The 14,648-nt window shown below is 42.2% G+C and overlaps 1 protein-coding gene across 3 annotated transcripts in view; it reads right to left on the bottom strand.

Moving 5' to 3' along the window:
- The window catches only part of DOC2B (double C2 domain beta), a 704,601-nt gene that overhangs the window by 508,316 nt on the left and 181,637 nt on the right, over window positions 1–14,648 (bottom strand). For all 3 annotated transcript variants that reach the window (XM_068268615.1, XM_068268616.1, XM_068268617.1), the window contains exon 2: window positions 5,644–5,723. In XM_068268615.1, coding sequence (XP_068124716.1) covers window positions 5,644–5,723 — 80 coding nt within the window. The remainder of the gene's footprint in view (window positions 1–5,643; window positions 5,724–14,648) is intronic.

Here is a 14,648-nt window from a genome sequence, read left to right as displayed (position 1 = left end):
CATCCACTGCAATTACAAGCTTCAGTTCATAAAGGAATACTGAACCAAACTCCTCAGGAGACAATGTCGGGCCGACGCTGTATAAATGCGTCTCTAGCCTCTAAGCTAGCAACCTGTTTTGTTTCTATGTGTGTGTGGGGGGGGGGGGGGGGGGAGTTGGGGGGGGGGGAGCTGACAGAACAACATGTGGGTGGGTGACATGGAGCGAGATATGGGGGGGGGGTATGAGTGAGGTGAGGAATGGCCTCTGCCAGTGCTCGGCTCAGTTGATCAGTCAGGTGAATCACTTGCTGAGGAGTATCAGGGGCCACTGTAAACACACTAGACTCCCAGTAGAGGCGGCTATAATTGGATGCCTTGGCCGAGTGTACGTTTGTGTGTGTACATAGCTTTACATTTAAAATACACCACTTGATTGGCTGATATGAGATAGTGTGGCTCACCTGCGGCTCACCTGCCTTTAAACAAAAATTATGAATTTAAGAGAGGGAAGAAAAGCTATATTCTCTTTATTCATTGGCCAGTTTCAGATATTGGGAAGCAGTGCTTTCCTGCAAAATGAGGGTAGATGCACAAGAAGCTTATTAACCCTTCGGCAACCAATTTATTTACAGGCTTGCAAGTGCTCCAGGACAATTTATTTTAGCACTTTTTGTTTTTCTTACGTTTCCTTTGCTTCTAATTAGTACTGCTGTAATGTGTATTTATGGCCACCTGTCACTAGAGGGCAGTGTGAAAGCAGAAGTCCTCTGTTATTGTATCAGTTGTTTCTACAGTGTATTTTCTGCTAGTAAAGAGAGATCAAAGCATTCCAAGAATGCCTAAAGGTTTTGCAAGCTCAGTTTTTTATCTATTGAGCTAGCCAATAAATATCATTTTTAGCCCAAAGTTTCTGTTTTTGTCTTTTTGAAGATTCATTCATCAAAGCACTGTGGCTGCAGTACGTGTCCATGACTGCATGTGTGTGTGTGTGTGCGCAACAATCAATATTGTTCTTTCTGCTTTAAACCATGACTGTAAAGAAAGTAGTCTTTCACTCGAGAGAGAAAGAATATATATATATATATATATATATATATATATATATATATATATGGTGGGTTGCAAAAGTATTCGGCCCCCTTGAGGTTTTAGACATTTTGTCATATTACTGCTACACACCTGAATCAATTTTATTGGAATTCCACATGAAAGGCCAACACAAAGTGGTGTACACATGAAAAGTGGAACGAAAATCATACATGACTCCAAACATTTTTTACAAATAAATAACTGCAAAGTGGTGTGTGCATAATTATTCAGCCCCCTTTGATCCGTGTGCAGTCAGTTTCCTATAGACATTGCCTGATGAGTGCTAATGACTAAATAGTGTGCACCTGTGTGTATGTCAGTACAAATACAGCTGCTCTGTGAGGGCCTCAGATGTTGTCTAAGAGAATATTGGTAGCAACAACAAGTCCAAAGAACACACAAGACAGGTCAGGCATAAAGTTATTGAGAAATTTAAAGCAGGCTTAGGCTTCAAAAAGATTTCCAAAGCCTTGAACATCCCACGGAGCACTCTTCAAGCGATCATTCAGAAATGGAAGGAGTATGGCACAACTGTAAACCTACCAAGACAAGGCCATCCACCTAAACTCACAGGCCGAACAAGGAGAGTGCTGATCAGAAATGCAGTCAAGAGGCCCATGGTGACTCTGGACGAGCTGTAGAGATCTACAGCTCAGGTTGGGGAATCTGTCCATAGGACAACTATTAGTCATGCACTGTACAAAGTTGGCCTTTATGGAAGAGTGGCAAGAGGAAAGCCATTGTTAACAGAAAGCATAAGAAGTCCCATTTGCAGTTTGCCACAAGCCATGTGGGGGACACAGCAACCATGTGGAAGAAGGTGCTCTGGTCAGAGGAGACCAAAATGGAACTTTTTGGCCAAAATGCAAAACGCTATGTGTGGCGGAAAACTAACACTGCACATCACTCTGAACACACCATCCCCACTGTCAAATATGGTGGTGGCAGCATCATGCTTGGGGGTGCATCTCTTCAGCAGGGACAGGGAAGCTGGTCAGAGTTGATGGGAAGATGGATGGAGCCAAATACAGGGCAAACTTGGAAAACTTCTTGGAGACTGCAAAAGACTTGAGACTGGGGTGGATGTTCACCTTCCAGCAGGACAATGACCCTAAACATAAAGCCAGGGCAACAATGGAATGGTTTAAAACAAAACATATCTATGTGTTAGAATGGCCCAGTCAAAGTCCAGATCTAAATCCAATTGAGAATATGTGGCAAGATCTGAAAATTGCTGTTCACAAACGCTGTCCATCTAATCTAACTGAGCTGGAGCTGTTTTGCAAAGAAGAATGGGCAAGGATTTCAGTCTCTAGATGTGCAAAGCTGGTAGAGACATACCCTAAAAGACTGGCAGCTGTAATTGCAGCAAAAGGTGGTTCTACAAAGTATTGACTCAGGGGGCCGAATAATTACGCACACCTCCACTGCAGTTATTTATTTGTAAAAAATGTTTGGAATGATGTATGATTTGTACACCTCTTTGTATTGGTCTTTCACGTGGAATTCCAATAAAATTGATGCAGGTTTGTGGCAGTAATGTGACAAAATGTGGAAAACTTCAAGGGGGCCGAATACTTTTGCAACCCACTGTGTGTATGTGTATGGATGGATATATATATATATATATATATATATATATATATATATATATATATATATATATATATATATATATATATATATATATATATATATATATACATACATATACATATACACACACACACACACACACACACATATATATATTCACCGTTTTGTATTCTACAAGGCTCTTTAACCACTTGCCGACCGCACGCTTATACCGTGCGTCGGCAAAGTGGCAGCTGCAGGACCAGCGACGCAGTACTGCGTCGCCAGCTGCAGGCTGATTAATCAGGAAGCAGCCGCTCGTGCGAGCGGCTGCTTCCTGTCAAATCACGGCGGGGGGCTCCGTGAATAGCCTGCGGGCCGCCGATGGCGGCTCGCAAGCTAAATGTAAACACAAGCGGAAATAATCCGCTTTGTTTACATTTGTACGGCGCTGCTGCGCAGCAGCGCCGTAAGGCAGATCGGCGATCCCCGGCCAATCAGCGGCCGGGGATCGCCGCCATGTGACAGGGGACGTCCTGTCACTGGCTGCACAGGACGGATAGCGTCCTGTGCAGCCCAGATCTCCCGGGGGAGAAGGTAGGAGAGGGAGGGGGGAGAATGTCGCCGCGGAGGGGGGCTTTGAGGTGCCCCCCCCGCAAAATGCCTGCAAGTAGGAGCGATCAGACCCCCCCTGCACATCATCCCCATAGGGGGGAAAAAAGGGGGGCGATCTGATCGCTCTGTGTGGCCGCGGATCTGTGCTGGGGGCTGCAGAGCCCACCCAGCACAGATCCAAACAAACAGCGCTGGTCCTTAAGGGGGGGTAAAGGGTGGGTCCTCAAGTGGTTAATAGAAGAAAAGATTATAAATAGCTGCACATCAATACAGACATCAAACTGCATTTTGTTGTGCTAACCCCACAGAAGTCAGATTGAGCTCTTTTGTCATTCAACATGAATACCCTGTTCTTGTGGTCAGTCTATGATTGTATGTTTCTCTGTCTTACAGTGGCTGCTGTTTAATACGTGTTCAGATAGTGTTATATCAGATTCAATGTCATTCTTAGGCTTATTTTACACTACAAATCACAATTCCGATTTCAGATTTGTAATTTTGACTTGCGATTTTCACTGGATGCGAGGGAGAGGGAGCCCTAAGGTGAGGGAAGGGGGGGGGGGAGAGACATCCTCCCCTTCCCTGCCACTGTGCCCATGATCGCTCCCTCTTCAATGCTGCCTCTCCTCCTGCTTAAAGGGGGACACTGCTGAATTCTTTACGGAATTCACAGGCATCTGAATTTATATTAAAATGTATGGTATGCTTGTAAATTTACGGGTGGTTGGCAACACTGATTCCAAGCTGCATAAAATTAACATCAAATGTATATCAGCTCAAAACCATTAGTATATTATCAACTATTTTTAATTACTACAGAATATTGTGAATTTAGAGAAATGTGTTTTTATTAACTTTGTATTTTTTCTGAATAGTATAATTAGTTTTCACCTTTTCTCTGCTCGGTTTCCTCCTTTCTTATAACCTTATAAAATGGTTGTCTATTACTTACTAACAACTCCAGGCTGGGGATAAATACTGCTCTAGCCTTTGTGAATTGAAATTTATTTACCTCACAAGACTGTAATTTCGGTTTTCCACAGCCCTAGCAAATTGGCATTTGATGTTTGGTAAATTCAGTTATTTCCTGCTTTTCCGAAAGCGGAAAGGCTTTGTGAATTGAGTCCACTGTAGCTCAGGTAGGGATCTCAGATGACAAAACATGATGAGGGAGAAAGCAGCAAGGATTAGACATTGTAGAGTTGAATGATGGAAGGGACCTTAGAAGGAAGTACACGATGAGGAAGGAGGCAGACATTCTAGAGTGGAATAACGGTGAAGACCTTAGATGAAAAAACATGATGGGGCAGGAGGTAGAATGGATTAGAAATTACAGAGTGGAAAGATGGTGGGGATCTTAGAAGACAAAATTAATAAACCAAGTAGTAGTAGTAACCGGACAGGATAAGGGTGCAGATAATCAGGATCAGAGATGGTAAAAGAAGTAGACTAGTATCAACAAGCAGATAACAGTGGAGCTGGATGATAAGGACATAGCAAAGACCACTCATTGCAGAGTTGTAAAGGGCAGGAGGTAAAGAAGATCACTGATGGTGCAAATTGTATTGCATGAATAGTTATTTCAGTATGCCACATGACTTAAAGAGGACCTAAACTCTTCCACAGGAGAGAAGGAACAGAGAGAACCCCACCCTGTTTGTAGTTAGAAATAACAGGCTGTCGAATTCTCCCTTATCTGCTAATAATAAATCTCTGTAGTTTCATCTGTCATCTGTCTGATCTGTACCCCGGTATGCCGTTCAGACAGGCTATATGTAAACACAGGTTAACCCTGTACACTGCAGCATCTCTGAGGAGCTCTGTAAGCAGTAACAAAGAAATTCGTTTCTGTAAAGGTTATTATGCTGTTGCTTGTCTTTTAGAGCAGAGGGAAAGTCCTGGGTTTAGGTTCACTTTAAGTGCCCCAAGAAAGTGATCCACAACATTCTCTCATTTTTGTTTTAGGTAATACTGTGTTCATTTCACATGATTTATTGTTTTGCTTAAGCACTGGTAAAAAGCTTACTTGTTATGCATAATATATTACCACTAATATTTACATCGCATTAATCACCTCAACAATATACGGTTACCTATTACCGAGCGATTCATTTAGATAGAAGCAGATATACCTTTCTTATGCTGAGAACAAATCCAAATAATTCATACAATAGAAGACTACTGAACACAGCAAGTAAGTAACAGATCTAGACATAAAACAGTAAGACATATGAGTATTTCCCATGAGACTAGGATTAAGCTGGAGAAGCTTATACTAATGGACAGTGTATTAGGAGGACAGCACTGTGCGGAGGTTAATTGAGGACTTCTTCCTCTGAATACCTGCAATGAACGCTGCATGTAAAACAGAGCTGAACCTACCTTAGCTTTATTGATTGTGCAGTGCAGAGCATTGTTTTCATGATCGTACAGCAAACTAAAATCCAGCGTCCCTAGGGTCGCTAGGAAAGAAGAGAAAGAGACACCATTATCTCTAAGCTATAACAAAATTATTTTCTTCTGAAATAACTACTACACATAAAACATAGCAGAAATGTATACATCATTGACATATAAATGTATAAAATGATAGTCATATAGATAATGTATTAAAACCCATACATTATTGTCTGTACCCTGGAAAATAATGTAAATAGTGTGGGATGCGCTAGAAGGGATATTGCTGTCTATTTTCCCATTGGATAGATATTGGGCCTAATCCAATTTACTTTTTCTCCTAAGTTTTCTCCTAGGTGTAATTCACAATTTATAAAAATGCCTTTAAGCCACCAGCAAACAAGAAAATAATTAGAATAATTCTGGCAGAGCTTTATCACCTAATTTTTGGTATTTTTTTAATTTCAGCAGAGTGCTAAAAAGTTGTTTTAAACAGAAGATGAAACATTATCTCCTAGGATAGAACTTAGGAGAAAAAGTGAATTGCATATGGGCTTTTTACTCCTGAGTTTTCTCATAAGCAATAATGTCACACCTTGTCATAACATGCCTTTTAAACCACCAGCAAGTAGGAAAGTACTCAAAATAATTGTGATAGTACTTTTTTCACCACCTTTAAATGCTTAAAGGAATACTATCGATTGAAACGACTTTTTTTTTAATACTCTACATTAGTGTACACATTACCACTAGTGCTAGGGTCACTTTATTTATTCACCCAGGTCTCTCTCTCACTATCCCTGCTTAAAAATTCATTTCTCACACAGCTCATAGTAGTTTGGGTCACCCTGAGCTGCTTGGTTACTCTGTCACACAGCTCACAAATAGATTTCACTGTGTCACTCACAGCAATCAGCAGACATGAGGAGAAACAGCCTGATCTGAGGCTGTAATATTGCTGGAATATAACTAGCTATAACAGTAGTCTGTGTTTACACTCAGACTGGCTGCCTGCTTGAGGTGATTCACTCCAGGCTGCATCCACTTTACAAGCTGCTGAGAGGGGCAGACCACTGTCTACAATTCGCATTATTAGTATATTTATAAGTCAAGAGAAGCAAAGATAATAAACACACATTGCTAGAATCTTTAACCCCTTACCACCCTTACCACCATATCAACAAGATTCTTTCAGCAAGGTGATAATTAAACTATAAACTGAAGAGTTGATAGCAACTCCCCTGTGCAAAGACATGGTCTAGCCCTCTGGGAGCCCAGTATTTAGATACATTTTGTATCCAACACTGACGCCAAAACTGATGGAGGATTTTTGCAGCTGAGAGGAACAGCTGTGTGAGGAATCAAATTGCTCCTAGTACTTGTCCTAATGTGTGCTACAACATACAGCATTTCAAAATAAATGCATACATCGATAGTATTCCTTTAAAAGTTATTTTAACCACTTAAGGACCAGGGGTGGTTTGCCTGATCTGTGCTGCGTGGACTCTCCAGCCCGCAGCACAGATCAGGATTATGCCAGGGCGATCAGACTTGCCTCCTTTTTTCCCTACTAGGGGGATGTCCTGCTGGGGGAGGGGGGGTCTGATCGCCGCCGGCTTGCTGCGCTTTGCGGGGGGGGATCCTCAAAGCCCCCCTCCACAACGTTTTCGGCGCTCCCTTCCTCTCCCTCCATGGACTGCGCAGGATGGATATCCACTAGGGGGACGTCCTGCTGGGGGGGTCTGATCGCCGCCGGCTTGCCGTGCTCTGCGGGGGGACCTCTTCAAAGCCCCCCTCCGCAGCGTTTTCGGCGCTCCCTTCTTCTCCCTCCATGGGCTGCGCAGGACGGATATCCGTCCTGCGCAGCCCATGGAGGGAAAGGGAGGGACGGGGAGCGCCGAAAACGCTGCGGAGGGGGGCTTTGAAGAGCCCCCCGCATTGTAGGATAGGCTTCAACCTATCATATGCCGGTGATCCCCGGCCAATCAGAGGCCAAGGATCGCCGATCTACCTTACGGCGCTGCTGCGCAGTAGCGCCGTATTATGTAAACAGCGGGGATTTCTTCCCCGCGTGTTTACATTTTGCCGGCAAGCCGCGATCGGCGGCTCTCCGGCTGTTCACGGAGACACCCTCAGTGAACTGACATGGAAAGGCCGTTTCCATGGAAAACCACTTAAGACCTGCCGACGCCTATCGGCGTTAGGCGGTCGTTAAGTGGTTAAAGAGAACATGAAAATTATCTCCAAGGAGATAACTCAGGAGAAAAAGTGAATTGCATTTAGGCCCAAGTGAATTGGATCAGGCACATTGCCTCAATTCCAGTCCCGGCAACTTCCATGAAGTTTTATGGCTTTAATGTGAAAATTAAAGCAACAGTTAATGGGTGGTGGGTCCAACCAAGAAGAACAGATCATCAAAAAAAAACAAAAAAACACCCTTCCCCCTCTTCCTGTGTGGACAGGAAATGTTTGAATTCACACATATGGGGACAACAATACCAATTGACACACATTTCTAACCAGATATTCATAGGATGTAAAACTAAAATATTTTTTCCCAGGCTCTTTACTTTGAGCAGCTTAATGGTAAGTGAAGTTATACAAATATTTTGGTCTCAAATAGCTCACTGCTACGTAATGCAATTATTAAACGTCACAGATTGTGCACACAGCCTCCCACCACCCATTAACAATTGTCCATTTGTGTATTAGGTTTTGTCTAATATCTGTGATCTTAATAGCAGACATGCCAAATTTCCTGCCATTTTAAAATCTCTTACAGCTAATATAACTCTGAGTGACTGTGCCCAGGCTTAAAGTGACACTTTTCTCTCAAGTATTTTTAAGGAAGGCATTTTCATCCTGGCTTAGAGCATATATTACAGCTGTTGGTCATAAAACACTGTTCAAAATGCCTTTAAGAATTCACTTTATTCATTGATTTCTATGGGCACTATGAATGGCCACTGCAATAGCTGATATTTTATATTTAGGAGAGAGTTTGCATAGAGCTACTGAGAGTAAACCGCGTTAGAGAGAAATCTTCAATTGCTATCAATCATAAATTGAGGTTTTTTTTTCTTAACACAAGATATTAGTTTGCATCCTACATTATAGGTTTATATATTAATTAGAACAGAATTAAAGTTACAATATGCCCTCTGCTTCAACACACTGGATACACTATAGCAACTCTTATGACTTTTGTATAAAAATGTGTCTGAAACGTGTATTTCAGCATTTCCTGGAATCGTATGCAATAGAACCAGTAGAAATCTGCATCACTCTTAGTTACCAGATTTTCTTTTAATTCATCCAGAACAGGAAAGAAGTCAGTTTGCTAACCAAAGAGAGCAAGGCACTTATCTAGAAGATAAATATCAGTATGGAGTCCTCACACTCACAAACTGCATGCAATCAGGCAACCAGAGAAGCATAGAAAACATCATGGGAATGGAGGATGATGGTTAACAAATCATTGCATCAAGCTGGCTCATTGAATGCCAAGGTTTCCTCCTTAGATTAACTAACCAACACCATTCAGCGTGCATATACAATGAAGAAGAGAGTGAGGCACTGTAAATGCAAAATGGTACATTTTAATCACCGAGGCAGACAAAAAGCGTGGTATGCAGTGGGGGTTAACAAACCATCCAGCATGCAATCAGACATGCTGGCATCATATATTTCTAGGGCTTACATTAAAATCCAATAATGAATGTGAAAAATACTAGTGTAATGCCTGAACCCTAGATACTTTGAATATAGAGATATCGGGAAGTTGGGGATAGCCAAAGGTCATACACGTATCAGAAACTGAGGTACCGAGGGTACGGCAAAGACAGAGTCGTTTAACAGGCCGAGATCATAACTAGTATCAGATGACTGCAGTACAAGAAGGATGAGACAAAATCAAAGCGAGGGGTGAGCTGGGTCATACACAGAATATATAGCAGAAGAATTAGACAGATAATCAGAGAATTACAATATTCAAAATACAATACTGATCCAACTAGAATATATATATATATATATATATATATATATATATATACAGTGTTCTCCCCAGGGCCAATCAGGGGGGCGGGCCGCCCGGCTGTTTTTAAACCCCGCCCGCCTGTTGTCATTGGCCCACCTAGCTAGGAAAAAAAAACAGCCAAAGCAGAAGCGTCCGACCGCGCTACACTACATCATGCCGACAGCTGCAGTCTGCACGCACGCCTTCTGCCCTCCTAGTCAGTCCTCTGGCTGCCCTCATCTCTACCTCCGTCTGTAGCCTGCATAACTATGCAGATAGGCAGCAGTGGGTGTGGCCGCGGGCAGGCTGGAGGGGCTCGCTTATCACGGATTCTGTCTGGCATTCTTTCTCTAGGCTCCGGCGAAACTTTTAGAGCTGCCAGGGTTCCTTACATTGAAAACAGGCCTGTGTAACAGCTCAGCCAATCGCTGCGCTCTTAGCATGGCTTGGGGAGTGGCTTATGCAGTGCTGTGCTACACGTGGAGGCAGCTGGCGGCAAATGATAGATCAAGGAGGGAGCCGGGGCACCGCGCACGGAACAGCCAGGCAGAGAGAAGCAGCTACAAATACAGGTTAGCTTAATGTGAAGTCTGCCTGGCTGGAATGTTAGGAATTTCTTTTCACTTACTGAGTGGCTGCGCTGGCAGTGTGGATTCACACCCCTTCCCCCTCCCTCCCCCTTACTCCTCAAGATGACCCGGTGTGTGTGGATTGCAGATCTCGGAGTCTCCCAGACAGGACACTGGCCAGCTGCATACCGAGGGGACTCTGCTTTGCTATCAGGCTATGTAACAAAGCCTTGTGACAGGACGTGTGCAGGTGATCATCTGAGATAACATACGTGGTGGCTCTCACCTGTGTGTTTTTTTTATTAATCCAGCTTTTTGCTGCCTATTTTGGATCAATATCTATGATCATTTATGATAATTGAATTACCCCTGCCATCAGGTAACTGACTATCCACAGAAGAGCTTACAATCTAATTCATGCCTTTATGCCACTTACTCTCCAGGAAGGATCTTACCATCTAGTCCCTGCTGTTCTGTCACTAACTATCCACACAGGATCTTACCATCTAGTCCCTGCTGTTCTGTCACTAACTATCCACAGAGGATCTTACCATCTAATCCCTGCTGTGATGACACTAACTATCCACAAACTATTTTACAATCTAATCGCTGCCGTTGTGTCCCTAATGGTTGGTACACACAATGAGATTTTCTGGCAGATTTACTGCCAGATCGATTATTTCCAGCATGTTCTATCTGATTTCCAATCGATTTTTCATTCAATCCTAGGGAAAATTGGGCATGTTGGAAATAATTGATCTGGCAATAAATCTGCCAGAACATCGCATGGTGTGTACCAGGCATAACTATCCACAGAGGAGTTTACAATCTGATCCCAGCCATTATGTCACTAACTACAAACAGAGAAGCTTACAATCTAATCCCTGCTGTGATGTCACTAACTATCCATAGAGGAGTTTACAATCTAATCCCTGCTGTGATGTCACTAACTATCCACAGAGGAGTTTGCAATCTAAACCCTACCGTAATGTTACTAACTGTACTCAGAAGATCTTACAATCTAATCTTTACCGTCAATCATGTTGCTGGGGGAACCTGAGCACCATCATATGAAACAATTTCTCCCTAATGCCTGGTACACATGATGCAATTTTCTGACAGATTTACCATCAGATCGACTATTTCCAACACGTCCAATCTGATTTCTGATCAAATTTCTGCTCCGTTTCTCATAGAAGTGAACGGAAAATCGATTGAAAATCAGATTTAACATGTTGCAAATAATCGATCTGACAGTAAATCTGTCAGAAAATTGCATTGTGTGTACCTAGCAGGTACATCGGCTTGTCTCCTCCTCCACCTATGCTGTAAGCAGAGTTGCACTGGTCCGGCATTCCCGTGTCACACCCCACCCGGCTACTTTTTCATGCCACCCGGCTGGAAAAAATTCCTGGGGAGAACACTGTATATATATATATATATATATATATATATATATATATATATATATATATATATATATATATATATATATATATATATATATATATATATATATATATATATATATATATATATATATAGATAGTGTCTGCATATACATATAGCTCTGAAAACTAGCTGACTAGGCACAGCAGTAAGGGCCTGTTTCCAGTACACGCAGATTGGATTAAGAATGGATGCAGAAAAACTGACTCCAATGAATGCCTATGGGTCGGTTTCCACTAAACGCAATTTTTCTGATGCAGATTTTCCCATAGGCATTCAATGGAGTCCATTTTCCTGCATCCAATCTGTGTGTAGTGAAAACAGGCCCAGCGCTGAGTGAACTGATAGCTATAAACGGACACTGGACAACTGACAAGTCAGGACTTAGAGGAACTCCAGTGAAAATAATGTAGTAAAAAAAAGTGCTTCATTTTTTACCATAATTATGTATAAATGATTTAGTCAGTGTTTGTTCATTGTAAAATCTTTCCTCTCCCCGATTTACATTCTGACATTTATGACATGGTGACATTTTTACTGTGGGCAGGTTATGTAGCTGCTCCTAGCTGTTTTGGCTGTTAGAGACAGCTGTAAACAGCTAATTCCTGTCTGTGAACATTGTTACATTGTGGCAGTTTGCCCAGAGTACCGCTGTACTCAGAGCTTCTTGTGGGAGGGGTTTCAGCACAAAATCAGTCATACAGCACCCCCTGATGGTCTGTTTGTGAAAATCATTATATTTCTCATGTAAAAGGGGGTATCAGCTACTGATTGGGATAAAGTTCAATTCTAGGTTGGAGTTTCTCTTTAAGTACCGAGGTAAAGTACAGAACTACAAACCCCCGGAACTTCCAGCCAATCAGCAGCGCTCCTGCGGAAGCCAGTGTCAGCTGACCACTACGTCAGCTGACACGCCTCACACCTGCCGTCTCAGCCTATAAAGGCTATTCTGAACCGTGCGCGCCCACCTAGAGACACGGCCGGAACCGCCGCGCCGACTCACATACACAGGGGAGGCGGGGATGCCGCCAGATGGAGATTAAGTAAGCGGCTTCTGCCTCTGGCCGGAAACGCCAGAGGAGCCGCTGGCAGCAGCGTCAGATAAGTTTGTAACAACTAGTTTAAAAAGAACAAAACTCATTCATTGACAGCCTGGGCCGTGTTTTGGTTTTTTAGACTAGAATTTTCCACATTCATTGTTGACTCTTGAGCACAAGAACTTTTTCCTATTTGTGGCTTATTTCCCTATTTGTGGTTTATTTACTTTTGCACCCAAGTGGGAACTTGGGGTATATGAGTAAAGGTGCTAGTTAGGATTATTGTGGGGTGCCTTTTGTGTAAGTTCTTTATACTTATTTTTGCACTATACCTCTATTGGGAATGTAGTTCTTATTCTTTACTGACACTTATATTATTTGATTACAAACGGCCTTTAATGGCATAGGTACAGGAGAGCTACAACTCAAAGCCTGGAAGAAGCCCCAGGTGAGTGAAATCTGTTTACTTTGTGTTGCATTGGAATCCTTTAAGCACAGTGGAGTAATATCTGCAGAGGTTATTACCACAAAGAGTCTTGCATCAGACACTGAATAAGCGGTTTGTTTGTCATGGTGTAATGATGACATTAACTGTACAGTTCAGGCTTATTGTTCTGGTATTATTTTATTCCTGCTAAATTAAATGACAAATAATTATCAGGGACAATTTATGGCAAGTTATGTCACGAAGAGATTCCCTGGAGTTCCCAGAATAAGACTGAGCTTCAAAATTATGATCACAGTATTAACTGATTTAAAAGGGGTGGTGGAGTTCCTCTACAAGTACCACAAAAATCCTTGTCCAAACATAGAGAATGGCTGCCAGCAAGAATGGAATGCATCCAATAGTAAGAGACAGCGAGAGTGCCCATCCAATAAAGCATTCAGGCTTTATTTAATTCTACAATAAAAAAAAAATGCATTACTGCAACACATCACCAATCCTTAAGAGAGAGGTACAAAGGACAGCAGAGGTCAACAGTTGTTTCCCACCTAGCGTATGTAGAGCTTCATCGGCAGAGGTCAGCTGATGAAGCACCACATACTAGGTCCTGGCATGAAGCACCACATAAGCTAGGCGTGAAACACCAGTGCACCTCTGCTGTCCTTTGTACCCCCCTCTCCTAAATATTGGTGATCTGCTGCTGTTCTACATTTCTGATGGAGATTTAAATAAAGCCTGGATGTTTTATGAGATGAGTTCTCTCGCTGTCCCTTACTATTGGATGAAACCTGAATTTGTGAGCAGCACTTCCTAAACTTTTCGTCTCTTGTTCTGTCCCCATCTTTTTTCTGCATCTAACGGAATGGAATGTATGCCTTTCAGCATTGGAGGGAGAGGTAAAGCTGTCTTTTTTCCCCTTTGGAAATTCAATCAAACTGGAATATTTGCCAGGTTTCAGGTTTAATCCAATGAAATGAGATGATCAAATCTGTGCAAATGCACACATCTTTAGAACAGATATAAGGCATAAAGCTATCAGAATCAGTAGATTACAGCATGATCATGCTTTTGTGAATATGTCAGAACATGGAAATATTCATCACCTAAAATATTTATCACACTATTTTAGAGAAGTTTCAGTATGTAACCATGTTAATAAATCGTCAGAAAGACGGATGAATCATTTTCATTATTTAAATTTAGCTCAGAGATATGAACATTTCTCCAGAAATATCAACACTAATGACTTCCTGCAGACAATGGTAAGTATTATGCCGAGAGACCAAGCATACCAAAGACATGAAAAAATATTCCTCTAAGATCCAAAAAGTGTTTGAGGGTGATCAGTTTATATATATCCCCGAGGCTTTCAGTAAAAATGGCAAGCTATTTCTCCACTCCACTGGCATTGTGGGTAGTTTACCAAACCCATTCATTCCAAAAGAGATTCTTAAACACACCATCCCCTGCCA

This window comes from Hyperolius riggenbachi, chromosome 2 (genome assembly GCF_040937935.1).
Source record: "Hyperolius riggenbachi isolate aHypRig1 chromosome 2, aHypRig1.pri, whole genome shotgun sequence".
Lineage (NCBI taxonomy): Eukaryota > Metazoa > Chordata > Amphibia > Anura > Hyperoliidae > Hyperolius > Hyperolius riggenbachi.
This window is presented reverse-complemented; position numbering and strand designations above follow the sequence as displayed.